The sequence below is a fragment of the Triturus cristatus genome, chromosome 7, assembly GCF_964204655.1.
Source record: "Triturus cristatus chromosome 7, aTriCri1.1, whole genome shotgun sequence".
Taxonomy (NCBI): domain Eukaryota; kingdom Metazoa; phylum Chordata; class Amphibia; order Caudata; family Salamandridae; genus Triturus; species Triturus cristatus.
The window spans coordinates 654,699,145-654,724,037 of NC_140590.1; the positions used below are offsets into that span (position 1 = coordinate 654,699,145).

The 24,893-nt window shown below is 44.3% G+C and overlaps 1 protein-coding gene across 1 annotated transcript in view; it reads left to right on the forward strand.

Annotated features, from left to right (window-relative positions):
* Positions 1–10,230: 10,230 nt before the first annotated feature.
* GNA13 (G protein subunit alpha 13) overlaps positions 10,231–24,893 on the forward strand; it is a 189,278-nt gene continuing 174,615 nt past the window's right edge. The window contains exon 1 of the mRNA XM_085617282.1: positions 10,231–10,630. Within this exon, the coding sequence (XP_085473408.1) occupies positions 10,348–10,630 (283 nt within the window). The 5' untranslated portion in view covers positions 10,231–10,347. The remainder of the gene's footprint in view (positions 10,631–24,893) is intronic.

Here is a 24,893-nt window from a genome sequence, read left to right on the forward strand (position 1 = left end):
TATACATGAACTGGTACTTTATCCCAAACTATGCAATCAGCTACTGAGAAAGCTGAAATGTTCACTAGTGCTTGATCCTTTTTCATTTTATGAGACGAAGTAAGTGGAGCCAGAACTCCGTCAACCAGGTCAGCAGCAGAGCGCATGGGCAAGTAATGGCCATTAAACAAAAGAAAAAAGACAGTCACGAAGTCAATCTACATGAAGAGTAACACCATCGACAACACAATCCAGATGCATGTCCATGGCGGGACCAGGTAAGTTATTTTTAACCAGGAGATGAAAACACAAATCAGTGTAGGCGGCTCTGGCACAGACGAGGACAACAAAGACGTATCTGAAGAAAAGTTATCTCCATCCATATACTAACCACTGGATCCTAGTTGAAACAATGGGGACTGCTCTTCATTGGAAGGTGAATGAATGGTACTTTCAGGAATATCAACTATAATGTCAACTGGTGGGGAAGCATACTTGTTTTCCACAGTTGCAGATGTAAAAGGCAAAACAGGCAATAAATCCATTGTAGTCTCTATATCCCCTTCCTGTACTCTGGGAGAATTCGAGGAAACAGAATAGATTAGATGAAGGGAAACATCCCTTCGCGGAATGCTTGTAGGCATACTATTGAGTATCGGCCATATCGTATAACTTGACATGTTCAATGGAAACAAAACGATTCTCCTTGTGACCAGGTAGCGGAGGTAAGATCCCAGTATGGGTGCCTTTTAAACCCGGGACTGGGACCTGTGCACGGTACGATCAACTAAATTCTTTCTTGTTCTCCACCTTCTCTCGGACCAGGTCACCAACTTTAGGAAGCCAACCAAAAACCGGGATCAGCACTGCTGTATCCGTGGATGATGGCAAATGAGCTTTAGCAAGACGTCACTATTCTTTTTTGGATCCTGTTACATAGCACAATAGTTATCTATGTCAAACGGTGCGGCAGCCGCCACAACATCCAGACCATCATAATCTGGCACAAACATTTTAATGTCAAAGAGCATTTCGTACAGGGTCTACCCACCCAGAGGTCTTCTAGGGAGAATATTAAGAGCACGTTGTACTGCATATAGATGAGTCAACCAGCCCCGACCAGTACCGAATACACTCGCTGTTAAAGATTACTTTGAGTCACGGTTCACCCGCTCCATAACAGAATTACCCTAAGGCCGATATGGAGACGAGAATTGCACTTGCATCCCGAGAGACTCCATCGAATACAGGTATGCCATAGAGGCGAAAGCCGAACCTTGGTCTGAATGGAAGGTGCCACAGGCAAATGTCCCTACAAAGACAAGCAAAACTTTTATAACAGTTCAAGTGTCAGCATTGCCTTGCGGCCAAACCCAAAGGAATTGAGTGCACAAATCCACTGCAACCAAAATATATTTAAAAGCATTATCGGATGTTAAAGGACCACAGTGATCAAGATAAATACAACCAAACAGTTGATTTGAGATGGAAAGTTGAGTATGTGGTAGGCGTGAGACAGTCGAAGGTTTAATCTGTTGACTAATAAACATATTTGCATGTTTGCTGGTATAAGCCACGCCACCCAAAAAGTTACTGTAAAAGCGAAGTTGTTGCTGACACGCATGCATGTGCAGAAGCCAAGCCTTCACGAGCAGCCACAATTAAAGAAAGTCTGTGGTCCTCATTGAGAATCAAACAATCACCAACTAAGGCAAAGGTTACAAATGGAATCTGGCGTTAAGTGATAAGTGTAACGACAAGGAAATCCCTGAGGAAACTGGGTTCCCTCCATTGTGGCGGCAATAGCCACCAAAATGTCATCATCAACTTTAGTCTGAGATCTAGTAACGGCTGCTACTGAGCATGTGGCCACTGCGTATATAGCGGCCTCATTAGCCAAGGAATTACCAACGGCGTGTGCACCCACACACTAATGGCCCAATGAATGGATAACATGTGTGAGTGGCAAACGTTCTTTAAGAGAGGCCACTCAGACTCAAAGCGTTTTATGCTTTACTGTGCTACCTTTTGAATCACGAAAATCATTTTGTTGCCAAAAGAACAAGTTGTCATTAAAGGATTGTACACAGTATAAGGAATTGCACACTAAAAAACGTAGGCACCTCAGGATTGGCAAACTCTAGAGCCAGAACCAAAGCACGTAACTCAGCCAATTGCGCCGTGCAATCTTCAAGGGATTGTGTATGAACCAAGGAAGATTTAAAATCACTGTTTACAACAGTGTCCGCAACAGTCGCGCAGGCTGTGGAATAAGCATGTTTAGAACCAATGGCAGGCTGTGCTGACCCAGCAGTGTAAATTATACATTTATACTGATCAAGAGGTAGTAGTGATAAAGGAGAAGGATAAGCATGTTCATATTGTAAAAACTCCTGTGTTTTCAAAGAAGGATCAAAGACAAAATATACATCAGCCGATGTCAAAGAACTAGCCCACTAGCTTAAGAATTGGGTAAATTCGCCTTTGTGACAGCTTCTAAAGTGGGAACCGGCGAAACAATGAAAATGCGTTTACCCTGAGCCAGAGACTGTTCCTTGAGAATCGCCGTCTGTACTGCTTTCAAAATCTCTTCTGTCGAAGAAAAACTAATCTCTGCTGGATTGTATAAATGCGATTTTTAAGCTATGGGAAATGTGTCCCCTTCATTAAAAATGACGTAGGTGAATCCTAACGTGCCTGGTACAATCCATATGACCAAATTAGTAGTATTTTCTCTAGTTAACAAGAATTGAGTCGCAAGCAGATCAGACTGAAAAGATCCAAGTACTGCGGTATGTTCCGGACGCCAACTGGAAGATAAAAAAGAAGATTGTATCAATGCATATATCGGTTTGATACGCTGGATATAATCAGGAATGTAAATCCTGATGAAATTCAAGAAACCCATCAATGATTGTGATTTTTTTGGGGTAGATGGTGGTTGCAATTGAGCACATTTTTCCAATAAGTGGGGAACTAACCCCCTCCCTTCATTATTAAGCTCATAACCAAGAAAAAGGACTGCCAAAAAGACAATATGTGACTTTGCAAAATTTAATTTGTAACCTTACATCGCAAAACGGGTGATAATGCTTAAGATGCGGAATCATTTCATGGTCCGTCAAGTATATATCATAGAAGTATGAAAAGGCATCGGGATCAATGTCATGTAAGTTCGACACAATGCGTGCCAGAAACACTCCGGGGCTATTCTTATATCCCATAGGCAATTGCCTATAGCGTCTATGATTGCCGAGAGTGCTGAATGCAGACAAGTCACGGCTTTCAGGAGCCAATGTGCGACTGAAAAAACCATTGGAAATGTCCAACGTAGTTTTATATTTCTTTTGATCAATGTTGTTTACTAACGCAGAGCTATGAGTGTTCTGTACCGCAAAGTTACGAACATGACTGTTCAAGTGTTTGTAATCTAAAGCTATACAATATGCACCGTCTGGTTTCTATAGCGGAAAAAGAGGATTATTCATTGATGAAACACAGGGCTCAATTACACCCTGATATTCCAATTGAGTCAAGATATCACTCACGGACGCTCTAGCATCACGTTTGATTGGATATTGTGGTAGGGGCTGTGGTGTAGAACGCAAAGAAATCACATGCACTGGTGAATCAATGTCCCAACCAGCCTGATTGCGATATAAAGCGGGAGCTAAAGCTAGGGCCAATTTTGGGACATATTGTTAAAAACATGGAAGAATTTCCTCATCACCCCTAGAGGAAGCAAGGACAAATAGGGGTGGCCAATCGCCCTCTGCCAGCAAAATACCATAAGAAGACGTTAGAATGTTCCAAAAGACTGCTTTAACAGTGCATTTAATATCACCTTCAATTTGGAGTCTTACTTCATAATGCCTATCAGGAGGAGCAACACGAGTGTCAGCTATCTCAACGGTAATGAAAGTGTCAGTTGCTTTCGCCTCCAAACGCTGGTGGAGTTTCTGTCGCACTATGGTAACCTCCGCCGCTCTGTTGAGAAGGGTTACCGCCCAACTCCTGTCGAGGAGGAGGGTTCTCACCATCTGAGGCATACTTTGCAGTCAAAACGGCAACTTTTTTCTTCTGAAATGGGGCACAATATGGAGGTGGTTCCTCCTGCTTGACTTTCAAGTCAAACTGGTGCTGTGGGTCACATCTTGTTTGCGTAGACTCGCCTTGTCTATGATCATTTTGCCCTCCTCTGCCGAATTAATGATCCGACGATTCCTGAAAGGAACGAGTATCAGGAACCTGGAACCTCTCAAGTATCTTAATTTTAGAGCGGTCACGCAAATCATAGCTACGTTCAGAAGCATCCGGTGGAGGCGAACCAGCATGAGAACTAGGCTTCTGTTGCTGCTGCCGCACATTTTTATTCCAAGCCTTAAAAGGAAAGACTGGATGACCCTCCTTCTCAGTAGGGGGTTTACTCTATGCCTGTGTAAATAATCGCACTCCTAAGTTATTGCGAACAAAGGATGTATACACATCAGCAATAATAATCAGCAACTGTTGTTCCTGATCATCGTCTACTGCCGGGCTTTGGTGCACTTGTATGCAAACTGCTTCACCTTTAATGTTGGCCAGAATCATATCGGAGACAATAGGGAACATGCCCACTAACTTCATACCTAAATCCAGGGCTGGTCAAGCCCCATGTTCATCCTGTACCTTTTTGAGAACGCTCGGCAGAACGCTCATGGAGGGGGTGCCAAAGAACAGTGCATACACTGAAGCAAACACCCAGGTTGTGTAGTCCGCTGAGAGAGGAATCAGACCATTCAGCAAACTCATTGTAAGGATCCTGTGTTTCTCAACAGGAGGCGTATGTGGAAATACAGCCTCAAGCTGCTCAATTTTTTGTGCGATCCAAAATGGTAATTCCTCGCGATTTTGAGGACGTTTTCCCATCACAGAGTTGATCATGACGGGGCTAATCACAAGTCCTCCTACCTGACCCAGTGCAGGAGGAGCTGCTGCAGCAGGAGCTGCCTGAAGTGCACGAGACATAAACAAGACTAACTGTGTATATAGCAAACATAGCTCCACGATAGTAACATTGAGATAATTAGGATGTGGTGTAAAACCAGCCAAAATACGCCAAGTAGCCCCATCGATAGACAAGGGGCCCAATCGAACAAAAGAGACAGTGTGAGGGAGGGCGCCATGAAACCAAATAGTATGCTCCCAGGACATCAACGGAACTTCAATTAATGCATAAGGACTATACGCTGCTGGAGGAGCAGCGGTCGTGTAAGAGTGAAACGAATTATCATTTGCATTTACCACAGGATAAGCATCCCAAGAATAAAAAACTTTGAGGCAGTATGCAGGATCTGCTTCAACCATGAAAATAAAGTTAGCCTCCGTATTGGGGACTCCGTACTGAGTCAAGTAAGTAGTAACCGCAGTCCGGCTATGTGCCGGAATAGCGACCGGTTGTGCCATGTAGAAATGAAAAGAGTCTATAAGACTCACCCTTTCACTCGCACTCTTGTACTTGTCCACAATAAGATCTGACAGAGACACAAACAAGTTTAAAATATTTATTTTAACTAACGTGCTTTAATATGCAGTATACGTGCCACATTAAGCAGTAAAATGCATAACACAAATATGGTAAGCATAGTGTTAGAAATGGGGATCTCTAATTGGCTGTGGGTGGCGCCAATGTCCCAATAGGGACCCTTCTTCCTAAGTCAGAGTAAGGGGGCTACACCCTTTGATAACCCCTGCTCAACCCTGTGGTAACGTAGCACGAGCAGACAGGCCTATCTCAGAGGCAGTGTGTGAAGCATTTATGACCATACACAATAAAGCAGTGAAGACACTACAAAGGGACACCACACAAGTAGTTATAGAAAAATGAGTATCTTTATATAGGCTTAACACAAGGCTCAAAAGCGATCAAGAATCCACAATGCACGTAAATATAGATTCCCTTGAAAAGCAATAAAAGCAATCAAAAAGCGTGTGAAACTAACTTAGTTCGAGGCCGGGGTCTATGCGACCCGGTTATGCACAATGTACCTGAAGCTTAAAGGGGCACGGCACGCAGCTTCATGAGGAAGCCGCGATGATGACAGGCAGATTCGCAGCGGCCACAGCCCTCAGCTGCAGCGGTCCATGTTGTGCACTCACGATGATCCTGAGACGGTGATTAAAGGTGGGCACTCAGCGGCACAGCTCCTCAGCTGCAGCGGCCCACCGTAGCGATAGCGATGATTCTCGTAGCACAGACAGATGCGGGCTCTCAGCAGCAACAGCTCCTCAGCTGCAGCGGTCCACAATAGCAATAGCGATTATTCTCGTAGCACAGACAAATGCGGGCTCTCAGCGGCAACAGTTCCTCAGCTGCGGTGGCCCACAATAGCGATAGCGATGATTCTCGTAGCACGGGCAAATGCGGGCTCTTAGCGGCAACAGCTCCTCAGCTGCGGCAGCCCACAATAGCAATAGCGCTGATTCTCGTAGCACAGGCAAATGCGGGCTCTCAGCGGCAACAGCTCCTCAGCTGCAGTGGCCCACTATAGCGATAGCGATGGTTCTCGTGAACGGACAAATGCGGGCTCTCAGCGGCAACAGCTCCTCAGTTACAGCGGCCCACAATAGCGATAGCGATAATTCTCGTAGCACGGACAAATGCGGGCTCTCAGCGGCAACAGCTCCTCAGCTGCAGCGGCCCACAATAGCGATAGCGATGGTTCTCATAGCATGGACAAATGCAGGCTCTCAGCGGCAACAGCTCCTCAGCTGCAGCGGCCCACAATAGCGACAGCAATGGTTCTCAGCCCGCGTTCCCCGCAGTAGACCCAGAGGCTCTGGAATTCTCAACAGATGCCTCACCTTCGAGTAGAATCCCCCTCAATAGGAATTCGGAAGGCTGATGGGTGAAGTCTAATGTCCCTGAGACTTCAGCAGGAAGCAAGCTCAAATCAGGCCCTTGGGTAGTTGCTTCAGCAAGATCGATAGAAGTTTCAAAGTCCTTTCCCTCTAGTTACACGGACAGAGATTCGACTTGACATCCAGAAGTAACACACCGTGTAGGGGTTTTAGCACAGATATTTATACCCCAAAAGTCTTTGTTCTCAAAAGTCACAAGTCACTGACCCCAGCCAGATCCAGTTTGGTGTGGTCCTGGAGCACTTTGTTTATAAGGCGGCATCCTGCCTTTCAGGAAGAGGGGGTCTGCCATCAGACGCACAGTGGGAGGTTGAGCCATCATTCACCTTGCCAGGCACAGCCCTGCTCAGATCAAAGGGTCACCCCTCCCCATGCTCCAACTGCAGATCTCTCTGTTCAATCCAGGTCGAGCTCAGCCTGCCCTTTCCCTCCAAAACCAGACAGCCAATACACATAACAACAGAGCACACTGGAAGACTCAGGCAAGAAAATACCCACTTTCCAAAAGTGGTATTCTCAAACACAGAATATAAAAATAATCCTCCCCAATAGATGCACTCTAATATTCTGAGATCAGGGATACTAAATTCGACTTTCCAAACATGTTCCTTGGGTCAGCTAGGATTATAGGTAATACAAATTCATACAGTAATTTTACAATAGGGAGCATTCGCGCTGTGGCACTGGATGGCAGTGGCACAGCGCCCAGAGCCTCTAACACCAGCAAACACAGAGGAGACAAAAGCGAAAGGTGGAAGGGAGACCCACGCCAATGATGCCAGGTCTAACACATAGCAATTAGTCCGAGAATCATGAAAGGAGCCGTCATTATAAAAAGACAGTATAGCCTAATCTTCCTCCCCTTGTATGGAACCAAATGATTATATATCAGAAGATCTCTGGGTGTTATCTGCAAACCCCGTCTCTCAGTCTATAGGTGGTAGATCTACATCACAGGTGCTGTCTTGCTCTCCTCCCTTGAAAGATCCCTCTCCAAGTGTGTGCTACCTATTCGTGTATTCCAATAAGACCAAAGTACGTATTCCCAAACAACAGCTGCATCTGTATGTTTTGTCTAGGAGCTAGAGCCGGACCAGAACAGAATAACAAGGGATAGTGTTGATTGACCTTGCTCACAATGTTCAGACTAAATCCCAAGAACCTGCAGAGTGTGAACACAATGATAGGTTCTCATGGTAAAATGGCAAAAGAGGCATTTGCAAAATAAACTTGTGTAGTAACGTGTGCAAAGCAGCAAACAATCTGCAGCGTGCTCATGCTAACGTAGAGAAGACGACAATGTCCCCATGGGCCATGTGACAGACTCTGATGTAAGTGTTGGCTGGCAGGTAGAGTATTTACTCCTATGGGAGTTTTTTTCATAATTTCTCAACGGACTAAGACTAATTCCAGATGTTTGAGTTATCCTGCATTTCCACATCACACAAAATGATGTGTTGTCCAATGTTTAAAATGCTACGAGGACTGTACTTGTGAATTGCAAAATGATATGACAGGCCAATTGTTGATTTCCTTACAGAAATCTTTCTGCCCGGTCTATTCAGCAACTCAGACCAGATGGGTTAAATGATTGCTGTGTGAAGGCAGTATGGCTGTCTCCATCTTTAGGGCTCATTCAGTGAGGGGGGGCTATGGCCTCAAAAGCTTTTATGACTGGTTCTTATTGGAGGACATTATGGCTGCGGCAGATTAGTCTTCTGATTCAACATTTAAAGTATTTTATAATAAGCCAATTGTTGATGTAGCATCTAATGTGGGCACACAACTTTAAACTAGCATGATCAGAAGCCTCTCTGCCTGACATTGAATAAAAACGTTTCTAGCTAATGCATCAAGAATTTTCAATTCTATTAAGGACATGGAGAGGAGGATTATACCACCCTAGGATTTGTTGTGTCGTACTATTGACTGTTAGCCTTGATATATTGGTTATGAATTGTTATATTAACATATGTTTATGGTGATTTGTTATGCCCCCCCCCCCCCCCAGTGCTGATGACGTATTTCCTGGAACAAGGATATTATGGCTTATGTTATCTTTTCAGGAGATGAGACCAAGGCGTCCTGAAGGATCTTAATGGGCAGTTGCTGCTGTTTCGGTTGACAACAGAGGAGTTCCATCTTCGTTCGTGGAAGCTGGTTTCTGGACGGTGTCTGATGGCCGGCGGAGTTCTGTTTCTATGGGTTTGATATTCATGGACCTAATTTGTTGGTTTGCAAAGAAAGAGGAAGGACTTACACGTCACGTTGTTATATACCCTATGGGGTGAATGGTGATTGGTAGAGAGGAGGGTCTAAGCTTTCTGGGTTATGTAGTTTAGTTTATTGGCTGCTGTAATTACTACAGTAAAGAAAGAGATGCATAATTCTCGCCTCTGTGTCCTTAGTAGAATTGAAAATTCTTAATGCGTTAGCTAGAAAAAAAATTATTGTGGTCTCCAAAAGGAGTGTCCAGGATAACCTGGGCATAACCAAGGACCTAACTAAAGTGGGGAGGAATGAAGGGAGCTATTCAGCCCTTGCGTATGTTTGAGGCATGTCACAGGGGTAGATAAAGGGCCAGATGGCCGCTCGGCTCGGGTCACTCCCCGAACATGTGTATGTGTGTGTGGAGTACTGTTTATAGCGTCAGATTCTGGGCCCAGAGGGTGATGTTACACAAGTGAAGTTTTAAAGGGGAGAAAGTTTACTTAAGTGTGTCATTATTTTTGGGTATAAAAATTGGTTATCTTCTGCCAAATTCGGGAGTGATGACATAAGAACAGCCGTACAGACTCCTTTTCTACGTAAGATAAGAAAGAAAGGAACTTTAAAAGAAGGCCCAAGTCAAAGCTTAACAAAAATGCGATTTAAAAACAGACGGTATTAATAATTTATTAAAGTAATTTAAAACAGTTCAGGGATACTGTTTTAACAAATATATTATTTTTACTTCACACGCCTGGAAGGATACTCGTACAAGATACAAGTTGTCATCAGCTCTGTGGAAACTACTATCACATGAGACTGATGGCTCTTCTTGGACATGCGTGCTCGTCCTTGTACTCAGGGTGTTGGCTGTCGTGCATGTGCGTTGGGGCTTTAGTATGCGTCGGCTGTCGGTCTGTTCACGCGCAGGCCGGTTGTTAGTTAAGCAGTGAAAGCAGCTTCAGCGCTCTAAACTGCGCAGGCGTTGTGTACCGCCATAATAGATTCGGGCAAAACATCACTCGTAGGGTTAGATAGTAGACTGGTGATGCTAAGCTCGTTTAAAGCGACCTTCGTCAGCGGCCATCTTAGAATCGGGCGAAACAAACCCGCCCACAGTGGTGTCTTGCAGGTCTGCGCGCGCGCTCCCGCGTTTGGGATCAGAGCTGGCGAGAGGACGGCGGAGGTTGCGGGCCGGGCCTCTCAGGGCGGGTCGTGCGCGCTCCTTTCTTGGCCTCCCTCGCATGAAGCTCTGCAAAGATGGCGGACTTCCTGCCTACCCGTTCGGTGCTCTCCGTCTGCTTTCCACACTGTGTGCTTAATACACGCGAGGCCGAGCAGCAGCGCAAGTCGCGGGAGATCGATAAGAGCCTTTCGCGGGAGAAAACTCACGTCAAGCGGCTTGTGAAGATCCTGCTGTTGGGTGCGGGCGAGAGCGGCAAATCCACCTTCCTCAAGCAAATGCGCATTATTCATGGGCAGGATTTTGACATACGGGCAAAGGAGGAGTTCAGGGCGACCATCTACAGCAACGTCATTAAGGGTGAGGATTCAGCGGGCTCTTTTGGGGTTACCTGGGTCAGGGTACAAGGGGGCGGGACACACCCACGGCTCGAGAGTACTGTACGCAAAGTCAAAGACTTTAATGAGAACTCATGAGCCAACGTCATCGAGTACTGGGATGGGGTCTCCTGTGCACAGACAGTGCAGGGTCGGCACACCCCAGCTCATCTGAGACAACGGTGCTTTGTAGGCTCTGAGTTGATTGAGGACCCCCATAACATTGAGATGTTATGGGAGTGAGGGGGGGGGGGTGTATTCGCATGTGCGAGACTGTCCCTAATAAAGTAGGGAAGGTAATTGTTTATCAGTGCTACACGGATATGACCCAGAGGTCTACGAGTAGGTGAGATGAGGTCAGATTAGGAAGCTATGTCGGGAGTTCTAAACTAAAAGAGCGCAGAGAAAGAAATGGAAACTAATGAAGGTTGGGGAGTACAGGGGATAATTACTCCATAGACGATCGTAGACCATGAAAGTTTATGGTTATTGAGGGTGTTGATTGGAAATGGGCGCCAGAAAAGTGAGTCAGATGAGAACAAGGCAACGAGAGCTGTAAACTGTATACAAAAGTTGAGGGAGTATCTGAGCCACTTTGGCTCAAGGTGTGGAGTAAAGGACTAGAGGTGTCATTATTATGTTGAATTGTTGAATAGCTGTCAGAAGGAAGAGTAGCTGGAGTTATGTTAGAATTGCGGGTCACTGTCTGATGAACAACGTCCCTCCCTGTACGGCGTTGTCGGGTGGTGAAGGGGTACCCGTATAATGAGCATAACGAACGCTCATGGATTCCAACCACTGCAACGACTATAGGTTCGGTGACTTGATTGTAGGGAGAGATGCGGTTACTGAGCGAAGATCACTCCTTGAAGGGGCAGAGGCCAACGCGCCAAAGACGTACTGAAAACACAAGTCGAAGGGCGTAAGCAGTCCAGTGCGAGTTCAGCTGTTTGGACTATAGTGCACTCAACTTAATGAAGGGGCGCAACTCGTTTTAAGTCAAAGTAGTACTGTAGGGGCGTGGCACGTTACTCGGTCCTGAAGACAAACTGTCTTGCAGGTCTTCAGGCTTTTAGGGAGCGATTTCTTTGGATGCACCACCAAGCATCATTGTTATTTGGGTGTTTGATCAATTAACCAGGGTTTTCTGGTCCCTTTAGTCCTGTAATTTACTGCTTCCGCACGAGGAAAGGCTAAAACTTTGCGATGTGAAACCTACCAGAAGGTATGAGACCTTCAGTGATTTGTATAATTGGCTTTAGGGCGACTTTAACAATTCCTACGATTTATGTGGAGGAGAGAGTAGTGCCAACTTTTTACCTGTGACTGGCGGCGGGTCCTTTGGAGTACACGAGAGCAAAAACACTCCATTTGGTATCGAAAGTGACACGTACTGAAAGCTCCAACCAATTCTCAAAACCACTGCCATGGCTTCGGTACAGAAGGCTTTATTTATACTCTCCGCGTATGTTCCCGTTTCTTCTCCGTCCCACTGTTATTCCCTTAACTGTTAACAGTATTAGAACTGGGAGGCGATCTGCTTTGCAATAACTGTCGCATTTTTTTGCATTCAGTGTATTAATTACACTGTTGGTTTATTGAGCTCGACGTATTTCGAGTGGTATGAATATATTTTGCAACTTTTTAAATTAAAAATCGAGTGCTATTTTTAATACACTGTATTTCCTATTAATACAGTCGAATAGTGAAAACAAGTAAACAGTTGCACATTTTCTAGTGCATCTGACACACACGCAGTTTATCCATTCGTTAATTAACTTGAACTTTTTTTTTCATCTTCTCAACTGTACATAAGACAGTTTCCCTAAAGTGCTCCCACCAAGGTCTACAGACCTTGATGTGGTTTATGGAGCATCCTCTGGCCCTTAGTGTCGGCTCCTTCACTTGGTTATCTTAATCGTGATGTGTTGAAAGATATTTATATAAGATTATTTGTGACACGAGCTGAGGGAGCACGTTATGATGCAAAGGCTTAATCCTGGACTAACATCTCAACAACTTATCTTCAAAATTAATTGCTGTATTACCACAGTACTGGAACTCTTAACATATTGCTGCAACCTAACATTTGCAGTCGTTTGTCTCTACATATCCTTGTTTTAAGAGAGCAGAGACTTGTTGGGGGTTTTGGCCTGCCATGTTTAGTTTCTCTTCCGTCAACATTTCAATTTGACTATTGGAATATTAGATATGATGATTTTACTTTCTGTTTACACTATAGCATTGTAAAACGTGTTAATTGAACCTCAATTCAGAAAAGCTCTTTCTAACGCCAGAGGTTCAAATAAGTCCTGGGTCCAGTGGCAGGAACATAATCTCTAAATCTGAAGTGTGCCCTCGCTAGAAATGTTCATGGCGCACTTCAATATCACACATTCATCTGTTAAGCAATGAAGTTGCCGAATCGGTTATTGCAAGTCAGATGTTTCTAGTCAATGTGATCTCTTCCTAGCACCAGTCCCCCTCCGCACCTCACTGAAACCGGAGGTATCCTATAAGTAACCAAGAGACTCGATGTGCCATAGCGACGGGTCCTTCAGTGTGCAGCTGACTCTAATATTAAGTGACGCATCACTGCTTACCTCATTTAGCCAGCTTCACAATTGTGTCCCACTTCCTCTTTTCAGTTTTGTTGAAATAAACAGCTCTCTCAAATCATTGCAACTCGCAGTCCCCTTTGGGGTAGACAAGGCATTTTTCATGACACCCCTCACCTTCTAACTTTTTTTCAAGATGGCCACCATCTTGACAAACCTTTCATGCTGATGGGTGGGTTATGAATAACACTAAAAAATAAATCTTCCAAAATGTGGTTTGCATGTGTTTATCTTGCTGTGTGTTAGCCTCCAGGATTCTAACAGTTCCTATCAGAAATAACCCAATACCACTTTGGTTGCCATCTTTTTCTGGTGTTCTTTGTGACCAGCCTTGCACATGGTCTAGGTATAACCACTGTTGCTTCCTCGGCCTCAGTGATCCCTTATCTCTGTTGTTCCACTGTAGTCTAGCTGCACGTACACTGCACCCAAGGAAGTTGCTGGTACTGCCAATGTCAGGCAAGATATTGGAGGGCTGATCATTTTCACTGTTATAACCAATTCAGTTGACGGACCAGGGGAGATTTCCAGACTCTGTGTACCCATCTTCAAGTGACCTCAGGCGATGTGCTGTCCTAACAAGCAATGGACCTATGTTTCAAGGACAAACATTTATGAGAGTTCGATATTCGAAAGGAAGGACACTTTCTGTACATTTTTATTTTTAATCAGATCTTGTGGTTTTCTGATAAAATAGTAGTACATTTTTAAACGAAACTGCTTCAAGACAAGCAACTTTAATGCAAATCATTGAGTCTGTTAGCTTACATTTCCATTTTTTACAATACTTTATAATTGTGTAAGCATGGTACTGTTGACTAGAAACCCTATTTCCATCTGTTCTCTGCAACACATTTTCAGTTCAACTATTTTTTTGCTGTTGATAGACTGGTGCTTTTGGTCTCAAGCAGCACTTTATATATGCTGATACACTCCGCCTGCCTATAACAGATCTTCTGTTTTGTCATTTTTGATTATCAATACTTTATATTATTAGGTGGGCTGGTAATCAACTCTAGTAGATCTCGATTGTTTCTTGCCCTGCCAGTCACCCTAGCTCCCACCTACATTGCAGCATTTGATTGAAGACATGCAGGATTATGAAGTGGACAGCCACTGCTTTGGATGCTGCCCCCCACCAGGCATCCGCTTGTGACATGGGCAGTGTTTTCTATGGCTGCTGAAAGATTCCTTCTCTGGGAGTCACTACCTCCACATTCTGACTTTGATAGATAGCACTGCAAAACGAAGTATCCAATGGCAACACTCTTCTCTGCGTGCCTCTTGGCAGCATTTGAAAAGCCAGTAGTTATGATCAGCTTATAAGAGGACACTTAATGGACCGGATGCGGGTAAGGTGGTTGTTGGTAAGAAAGCTAGAACGTTTTGAGCGTGGTGCGAGGAGAAGAATGGTGATGGAAGAGTGTGTCGGAGGTAAGGGGACAACTAGGGAGAGACAAAGTTTGCTTGAAAAGAGACAATTGGAATAAGATGGTTTGTAGTAAAGACAAAAGTGGGAGGAAAAAGCATGCACGTTCCATAGAGGAAAGGCATGAAATTGAGAAGCTGGGTATTGTAATGAAAAAAGTTTCAGAATAGACTGAGATTCAGTGGAAAAGCACGCCAAAGACAGACTAATCAGTTGCACATTTTGATGAAGCAGGTGGAAAAGAGATCCTTAAAAGGATTCTATAAAAGTTCATTAAAGAAAGGGGTATACAAGTCATTGAATGAAAGCAGGCAAGTGTGCCCCCTGAAGAAAGCCTCATTGAAAGTGAACGGAGACTCAAGCGATTAAGTACATAACCCCATGAAAAAAAGACTAAATTAGTGACACAAAGTGAAATGCATTCCCTAAGAGAATAAGAGGCCCAATTAGAGACCCAAAGAGGTTAATTTAGAAAGTGAAAGATTTTCAAGAAGAACGATCGCCACCCATTGAAGGGGTAAAAATATTTGAGCAAGAAGGCAAAACAGTGAATATTTTTTTTAATGCACCTAGAAAGGGACCATAAGCCTTTCTAAAAGCATACTAGACCCACAAAACAGAGCATAGAGAACCGTTAATAGAGAATGCAAAAAAAGACTTGCTCGAAGAAAGAGAAAAGATAAGACACCCTCTTGTCTGCCCATATCCAGCACCAATTGCAAGTCTACAGACTGAATCGTGTTCCATCTTAGAATGTTTGGTTGCGACCAAATGGGTTTTGCCACTACAATCAGTATTGCTATACTTTGGCACACAGCCCCTCCCCCCTTACCAAATACAAATATTTACTCTCTCTTTTTTTCAAATTGTTTTTAAGTAATGAGAATTGATTATCTGGAGAATCCATTAAATGCTTGGGCTTAGCTAGTGCATCTATGGTATACACGAGTAGATTAGCAACGAGATGAGGATAACCTAAAGTTAGTAGTATTTAGTTAAGTCCAGCCAACTTCTGAATCAGCTGTAGTTGCCTGTGCCAGTACACTCTGATATAGCACATAATACAGCATTAAACATGTTTGGAGGGCTCTGTAAGTAAGATCCTGCCCCACATCTATAAGACAGTTTGACTTGCTCCCTGTGCAGCTGGAGTGAAATCAAATAAAAAGAAAACAGTTGTTGCATCTAATAATTTTCAGAAAGCCATTCAGTTTCTTAAAATTCTCCTTTAAAAGAAGTCGATTGTGCCAGGTCTGCTGCCCCTTCAGCCTTAGGCATGCCCCTAACTGTCACCTAGAGAAACAGTTCATTCATTGGTGGCATTACAATTGATTTGACTTTCATCACTAGTCTGTCATTCTAATTCATTGCTCCATTAGTACCATTGGAAGATCGCTAGCTTTTGCTCAATGCCGTAACCTCGGTCAACTTATGCATGTCTTGTCTGCATCACACTTTCGAAGCTACTGGCGCCAGAGTCGGTGCATACGTTTCTCATGTCATATCGGACCTCTGCACATTTCTGAAGGGTTTTCATAAATCTGCTGACGTTTGAGTTTATATTGTGGACAAAATGCAGGTATTTCCTTATTCTGTTGTTTCCTTAGAACAAGAGTCTGGAAAAAGAGCCGTGGCCTTGCTACAACTCCATACTATGCACATTCGTCAAAGTTACTGTAGGGAAACGGACATGAAACGTTTGCATTTTACAGTTGCCTGTTTATTACAATGTTAAGGTAGATGATAATGGCTTCATTTCATAGTAATTTCATATATATTTGAAGTGCAGTCCCTGATCCTTTGTAGGTTTGTAGAGAAAGCGATCAATACCTTTAATCTCTGGACTTCTTTCTAACTTTCCTCCTTTCCTTAAAGGATTTTAAACTGAATTATGACCGGTTTCTTATCGATGGAGATATTTGTAGAACTGCTGAACTTTATAACACATTGGAATCTTCATTGAAGTTCTATTTTCTTCAATTGTTGCTGCTGAGCTGTGGCAATAAAGGAGATTTGCATAATATGGCCTCCGTGTCGTGCCATAAAATTTAGATATTCTCCGGGATTGCCCAGCCTTCTTAAACCCCTTTAAACAATCCAGCTTTCTGAAAATGAGCTGCCTTCATATGTTGAGGTAAAATTTGGTTTAATGTTCGACCCTGCCCCTAAGCACACATCCTGTAGTGGTCATATTATTCTCTCCAGTACCCGTAAGTTAGCTGTAACTATATAATTAAGCGCATCTACTGAAGGATCAGAAGAAATGTTTGAGAATGGCATCTACTAATGTATTGACATCCAGTTCTGAACTCTTTCACATTTTAATGTGTGTAAAGAAGTACACATTACAGATGAGTGTTGGGTTTGTAAATAATGTTTAAAGAAAAAACGCATACCTTCCCTTCCGAGACTATCAGCTTGTCGACGATAGTAAAAAGTAAAAAAAAAAAATTAAGGGAAGTGATAATTTTGTTAAACACAAGTATGTAACGTCAGTCGTAAAACCTGGCATACGTTATTCAGTGAATGGTGATTATAATTCATGTTAGTATCTAATGGCATGTGTTATGCAGTTTAGTTTGTTATTGTCATATTTGTGGAATATTTTACTGTTCCTTCCTATTTTGTGTCCGTTTATTTAGAGCGGACCTAGCAAAACAGGAAAAATGCAGCAATTTTGTCTAAAGTTTGAATGGAAATGAAGCATATTGAATCATATAATGGAAAAAGGAGCATGGACCTAAAATTGATCATTACGTTAGCTGGAAGGCGTGCCTGCGTGCTTTAAATTGAGTACCCCTCTTTTAACCAGTTTGTGATGATGTATGCTATTCCTACGTGTTTCAGTTGCCTATTTAAATTTGCATGTTTGAAGTCGTGTGATCAGATACTAATGTTTAAATTGCACAAGTTTACTAATACTGTTTTTTGTAACATTGTTGAGGAGAAAAAATTCCTTGGTTTTAATCCCATTAAAGCAATATCTAATTGGAGTGGCATGGTCAGAGTCCTGTAGCAAACTCAGTTGGGCACATCTTGATGCAGCCAATAACTACTCGAACTACATTTTTGGCTTTTTTTTCCTTGGGGACCTGATGTACAGCAGCAATTGGGAGACTTTATTATTCATCATTTACTGTTGAGTGAGGCACCACTGCACTGTTGTGAACTGGATAACCCACTTCCTCGCTGACCGAGTCCGTCTTCATGTCGCTTCCACCCTTTTGGTTTGGAAGTACCATATTCTTCCACAGCTGGTGTCCCTCAAGGCATCAACATTACCCCTCTACTGTTCGGTATTTACTTTAGCCTACTAGCTGTCCTCATTTTCTCCTTCATCCTCAACTTTTAGAACACACAACATACTGAAGCTTGAAAATCGTCAGATCTCGACTGTCGCCCATCAGTAATTGATCAGTGAGAACTAGGCACAACGCCAATGTACTTCGTCCAAGTGAGAAATTTTGAGTGATCATGTACTCCCTGTCTTCTTTAAAATGGTTTTGTTGTGCTACTTCAGCCTCTTGATCCATGTGTCAAATTTGCCATTTGCTCCGTTTCCCTCAAAGTTCGAACCCCACCTCCTTAGTGGTTTCCCACCCAGAATATGCCATCAGGCTATACCTCTGAGCTACTCTTTTCCCACCTCGCAAATTACAGAGAATTAAAATGGAGTTGAGAGCTTCTTCCTCCCTCTCCACCCTGATCTAGCCGTGCTTCTTCCTTAGACTTGTTCCTAGATCGCAAATTTAAACATTTAAAGAAATGTGGATAGAAAGTCACACAATCCGTATGCTTAACTAAACTTCGATATGTGTGTGTGTATATGTGTGTATGTGTGTATATGTGTGTGTGTGTGTATATATATATATTACCTACTGGCGGTCGCCAGTAGGTAGTTATAGTTAGGACCACGTTTCCATAGGAAATCCGCAACATTCTATTTTGAATAACTTTGGCGCCGGTCGACGAATCCTCGCGAATTTTTCAAAATAGGTGGGGCGCTCCGCTCCGCTCCTACCCTGAAAGTCTCGGGGGGGATTCGTCAAGCGGGGGTTGAGATAAAAGGGGGTCCCAAAACGCGTTTTTCCCATGCATTTTTCCATAGGACCTTTAGACAGGGCTACAGCCCGAACGGCTGAACAGAATTACTAGAAATTTGGCAGAGAGGTAGTCCTCAGGTCAAGGAAGTGCCTTTTGTAGGTTTGGTGTAAATCTGTTCAGTAGATTCTTTGAAAATAGCCTTGAAATCAATATATATATCTGAGCCAGCTTACGGTGCGCTTACGGTACGCTTACCGTACGCGTACGGTGGCGTGCGCGATTATGATTGGCTCTTTGATCTTAGTAAACATTCGAATCGGCCGAAACCAGGAAGCGGCGGCCGCCATTTTCTCTCTCGCACTGAGAGAGATGATTAACAAACAAAGCACAAAAACATTTAAAGGGGCTGTTTTGACAACTCCCACACACATAGCCATGTACAGGGAGTCCCCAAAGATCCCCCAAGGCCAAAAACGGAATTTTTATTTTTTCGCTAATTTCGCCGATTACGCTTACCGTACCGTACGCGTACGGTAAATAAAATATAAAAAAAATAAAATATCCACACTAACCCCACCCCGTGTGCAATTGGTGACCGAAGGTCACCAATTGCGCATGGCTTATAACACAAGTAAAAAACGAAAAGATTAAAAAAAAAAATATTAAAAAAAAAAATTCTCCACACTCTCTCCACCCCGTGTGCAAATGGTGCCTGAAGGGCACCATTTGTGCATGGCCTATAACTACTGCGAAAAATTAAAATATTACCTTTAAAAACGAAGTGCATCATATGTCCTCCATGTGTGCACGGTGCGCGAAGCGCATCGTGCATACATGGCCCATCTAGCGTAACGTGGGCACGCGGTGCGCGTAGCGCACCGCGTGCCCACCGTGCGTGCACGGCACTAACTGCGTAAAGTGGGCGCGCGGTGCGCGAAGCGCACCGCGTGCTCATTGTGCGCGCACGGTGCGCACCGTGCGCGCACGGAACAAACTGCGTTAAGTGGGCGCGCACGCCACGAATGGCGTAAAGTAACTTAGCGTTTAAAAAACCTTGCAAATTCACTGAAAAACCCATAGGTTTCACACAGGTTATAGTTAGCGGAAATTTTACTGATAAAAAACCAATGAAATTCCCCCGTTCTAGTTAGTGCAGGCAACTATAACTCACGCGACCGCAATCTTCTGCTGATGACATATGTGTCTTTATGAAAAGAAAATATTTGTAATATATGTATAGCTAAAAATGTATGGAAGAAGACATGGGTAAATAAGTGTCTAAATACAGTATTAGCATCAGCAGAGGATTGCGGTCGCGTGAGTTATAGTTGCCTGCACTAACTAACGGGGGAATTTCATTGGTTTTTTTATCAGTAAAATTTCCGCTAACTATAACCTGTGTGAAACCTATGGTTTTTTCAGTGAATATATATATATATATATATATATATATATATATATGATACACGATACACACACTGTCCTGGGACAGCACAACTATTGACCGTTCCTCCTCTAAAGTAAGTCTCTAAGTAGTGGAAACTTGGTTCTAATGACTAACCGTTGTAACTCTGTTCCTGCAAGAAGTACCGGACAAAGGAGAGTTCAGGAAAGCCCTAAAAACATGGCTTTTTAGCCGGGACTAGTCAACTTTTTAAGTTTTGGAGACCCATTACCTTTTTGCTGCAGGATCACGCTAGTGCCGGGACACCTCTGTTTGAGGTAGCTGTTGCGCTTGACAAATGTTGATGTATTGTAAGTAGAAAAGACAGTCCCCTAGAAATTCATAAATTTTATTCCCGTCCGCATACATTGATGATCTAGACCACATGATATGGGGGGGGGGGGGGGGGGGGTCAAAGCTTGTACATCCATGTGCAGTGGCCATTGTTCTCGCACGTCTACCCATGCACCATGTTTGGAACCCATCCCTCTATGCCTCCATATAGACAAAACTGCATTAAACACTGTACCACGCTCTAAAAGGTTAACTGGAATCCGAAGTTAATTGTAGTGCTTTGTGGTGGTGGTAGGGTTTTAAACCACTGTGTAATTTCTACACTGAAGTGGAGAGGGATTTCACCCCCTAATATACTTCCTTCCGGCTGTACTGGAACGTTGCATGTTAGTTGACGACAAAACTAGTATCAGCTTGAGCTTGGCCTTGTCTGTGGGATAAGGAACAGGCTATTTCATTGTACTGGAACCATACTCCAATCGCACCGTGGCAGAAGGTTGCGTTTGTGTGTTTAATGAAAGAGCAGCCTTCTGCCTACTTGTCGTTAGTTTTACTCCTGACTTGATCCATTTTTAGGTCTCGCCTACGCAGTGTGCATGCGCTGCATAGGAAGACCTTTATCAATCGATTCAGTTTGTGTCCCAAAAACGTGCACGCGTTGCATTGCCTTTAATGGCAACGTGTGCACGTTTGGCAATTCCCTTGCGGCAGCGAGCTTTAAAACCATCTGGGCGCAATTAACATATGGTTCCTGCTCGCTCCCGCAAGGGAAACAGGCCCAGGCTCCCCCCTCTATCCCCTCCACCTGCTGCCTCCTCCTCTCCTGCCAAACTTGTTTTTTTATCCAGCGCGAGGCGTGCGCGCTTGTTGTTCACACCATTTGACCAGTATCGAACTACATAATCTCTAGTGCTCGTTATTTAAAGACTTTAAATCTCTAAGCGCGTACTTCTTTCTCTAAACGCTTCCTCGAGTAGTGCTAATACCCTGTCTTTTTCTGTGTCACCCTGCAGTCACTCTTTCGGGAATGTGTTGCTAACAGATCACGAACCCGAGGTATTGTATGCTTCCGTGCTTTTAAGCGCTGGTTCACGGATGAGGACAAAACTGTGTGCCGTAAAACATTAGTGCCCTATAAGAGCCGAGCCGACCCTACCCCCTCTGAGGGCACAGGGAACCGCGGCGTCCATTCACAGGATGCTGCGTGAGCGGCACTCTTTCAACGTTCTGACAATGTCCTCTTCCGGCCATGCCCTCCCTGCCGGTAACAAATGAAAAAAGACCCAGGAGTGCTGCAAGAAACTTACAACAGATGCAGTAAAGCACCGCACATCATTTCCCTATAGTGATAACTGCGTGTTCAGTGCACTACCTGTGGGTGAGCAACGGCGCCCCCCAAAAGCACATCTCAGCAACGTCTTGCAGAAACATACAGTGAGAGGATCCGACGTTTTACAAAGTAAGGAAAAATAAGACATAGTCCAGCCAGCGGACTTTTCCATCACAAAGGCAACACATTCAATCACGGCACATTGTCTGGGCAAAAACAATACTTCGTTTAGCTCTGCTGAAGCTGCCCGCTGCCCACCCACCAAGGGTACCCGCCACCCACCACTGGCAGTGACTGACCTTTTATCCCCCTGTGGCGAGCGGATGCAGGGATGAAACAAGCTGGTTAGATCAGGAAGTTTTACACGCAGGGCATGCTTAGCTCTCCAAAGGCATACTTCGCCCTCCATGAAGCACAGAGTCCAGACTTGACTGAGTTATTCTGTTATTCTTTTCTTGTGTGTGTTTTCTCCCTCTGAACTCTTCTCCTCCTGCAGCATTTCCCTTCACCGCCTCTCGCTCCCCCTCCTGCCTCCTTTAGTTTAGTGCAGACCAAACATCCTCTCCTTGTCCCAGACGCAGTAACCACTTGCAGAGGGAGTCCGCATCTCAGGTTTCATTATAAAGAGAGGGCTTATTAATGACTTTTTCAGATCTGGGACAGCCATTTCAGATGCCGTGGATTTATGAAACGTCATATAGTTTGTAGTGTAGATAATAAATGGCTCCCTCCCTTCAGCGTGCAAATGGTTTACTCGCAGCCTGTCCCGCCCTCTGAAATTACCCGTTTCTTAAAAGTTTGTATGGATTGAGTTGGGGGGCCTTACAGTCTGCTAAAGTAATTGGTCCTCCTTCTCTCTGCATCTCCTCCTTCTCTCTGCATCTCCTCCTCTCTGTATCTGCATCTCCTTCTCCTCCCTGTATCTCTTTCTCTCTGCATCTGCGCCTCCTTCTCTCTGTAGCATAAGAAACAACTAACACACAAGCCTTCTGCATTTACATGTGGGGAGAGGAGTTGGCCAAACGGCTAGGACGGTCGACCTCTCATCTGGGAAACTGGGTTCGAGTCTCGGCAATGACGCTGAACATCCTGTGATTCTGAGCAAATCACGTAATCTCCCCGTGCCCAACAAAAATGAATGTGTCCTCATGTAATGCAACTGGTGCCATGTAAAGTGCTCTGATACCCGATTCGGGTCTAGTTCGCGCTATATAAAACTCTGGGGAAAAAAAAAAGATAAAGCACGCCCAGGGTCTAGAGTAATGGCAGTAAACGATAACTAATGAACAGCTTTGACCTGCAGTACCATGCAAAAAGGTGTTGTGGTTTCGGCAGGACTGAGAGAGGAGTGAAGTGTCGCGGTAGGAAGGCTACTCATGACAAAAAAAGCATTGCATTCTTGGCAGCGTAGCCGTGGGTCTAGTTGGGCCAATCATTGTGAGGACGTGTCCAGACATTGCAGGTAAGCATGGAGGTGTTGTCAAATATTCTGAGGGCGAGATGAAGGGGGCTGCATCATGGCGTATAGTTCACTGGTCGTGTCGCAAAACATAGGGCTCTTGAGCTAGTTCCCCACCGTAGGGTAGCAGCTGCTCCCCCAGCCCAGTGCATTCTCCCAGTTCGCCAGCAGCAGTGACCTGGTGGTTAAGTGCTGGGAGCGCTTAGGAATGTTGTGGACATAACCCAGTAACGCTAAGCGGGGCGTGGGGTCCAGTGCCAACTCCAGCTTTTGGGAAATTCGGGTAAAGATGTCTGCCCAGAATTGGAGGATGTGCGGGCACGCCCATGCTAAGTGAATCAAGTCTGTCGTCGGCGATGCATTTGGGGCACTTGGAGGAGCAAGATGGATCTACCCGGGCCATAAGTTTTGCAGTCATGTAGGCACTGTGAAGAAATTTATAATGCAACAGCTTGTTTTTGGTTGGGTGAGACCAACTTGGTCTGAAGGCAGCAATAAAACCAAACACTATCCATACCCGCGCAGCCTTTCGTCTATGGTGGGCACCAAGTCCAAACACCTGTGGTATAGCCTGGAAACTAGATGCTCACTGCTGTAATCCATGAGAAGAGAGAGGGGGTAAAATCTGGGGCAATAGGATAGGAGGGCACCTGGGCATGGAGGGTGTTTTGAATGCGATGCAAAATAAACTTGTCCAATGGTGTAGCCGCGGCAAACCAAGTGTCCTCAGCCCAGATGATGGCATGGCCATCCGGGAAAAGGTCCCCTGCAGTGTGCAATGCATAGCCAGTGAGAGAGCGCTTAACTATGGCAGCCAGCGATTCTCCGCAAGGGGCAGTAGAGGGAAATATAGCTGCCCCCAGCAGGTACATCAAATAGCGCCATGCCCAGCACGTGGTGGAGAGTGGCTGTATGTCTGTATGGTCCAGTGGATGCCCCTCCGATCAGATTGCGAGAAATGCAAGTGTATGGCAAGCGGGCGTCGGTGTGGTACCAGTGATGCGCCTAGTGGCACTGGGCTACCAGGTAATATAGGTGAAAGTGCGGCCCTTCGCATGCGGAAGTGTCAGCGACTTCTACCCAATCCATGGTCTAGGGATTGAAATCAGAAGGAACTCCATAGGAGATATTGAGAGAAAATTAATAAACAAGAAAAAGGGATTTGTCTTGTATATTATAAATTGGGTAGCAAAGTAGATTGACTGGGGAATGAACAACCATCTATCGTTTTCATTTAGGGTTTGTTTTCAATTGTTCTGGGGCATTTTGTTTGAGCTTAAGAAGCCTGCTTCAGGGTGGCTTTAATTTATGAAGGTAAAGATCTAATTTATACTGTAAGAGTCTTGCTCAAAGTATGAAGTTTGAGAGTTTAAGAGTACGTATTAAAAAAAAAAAAACATGCCAGCAAGTGAGAGTAGATAGCATGGCTGTGCATTTTGATTCTGTCAGTATTGTGTGCATCTCCTTTGCAAGAAGTGTATTGGTTAGTATGCTTTCAGCACAACACCTGCCATGAAGTTAAGTGTGTGTATACGGGCACCCAAATCTCTACTGGATTAAGGATTATTTTGATTTGGAGGATCTCTTCGAGGTAGGTATCAAGTTGTTGCCAAATGGTTGCACAAACT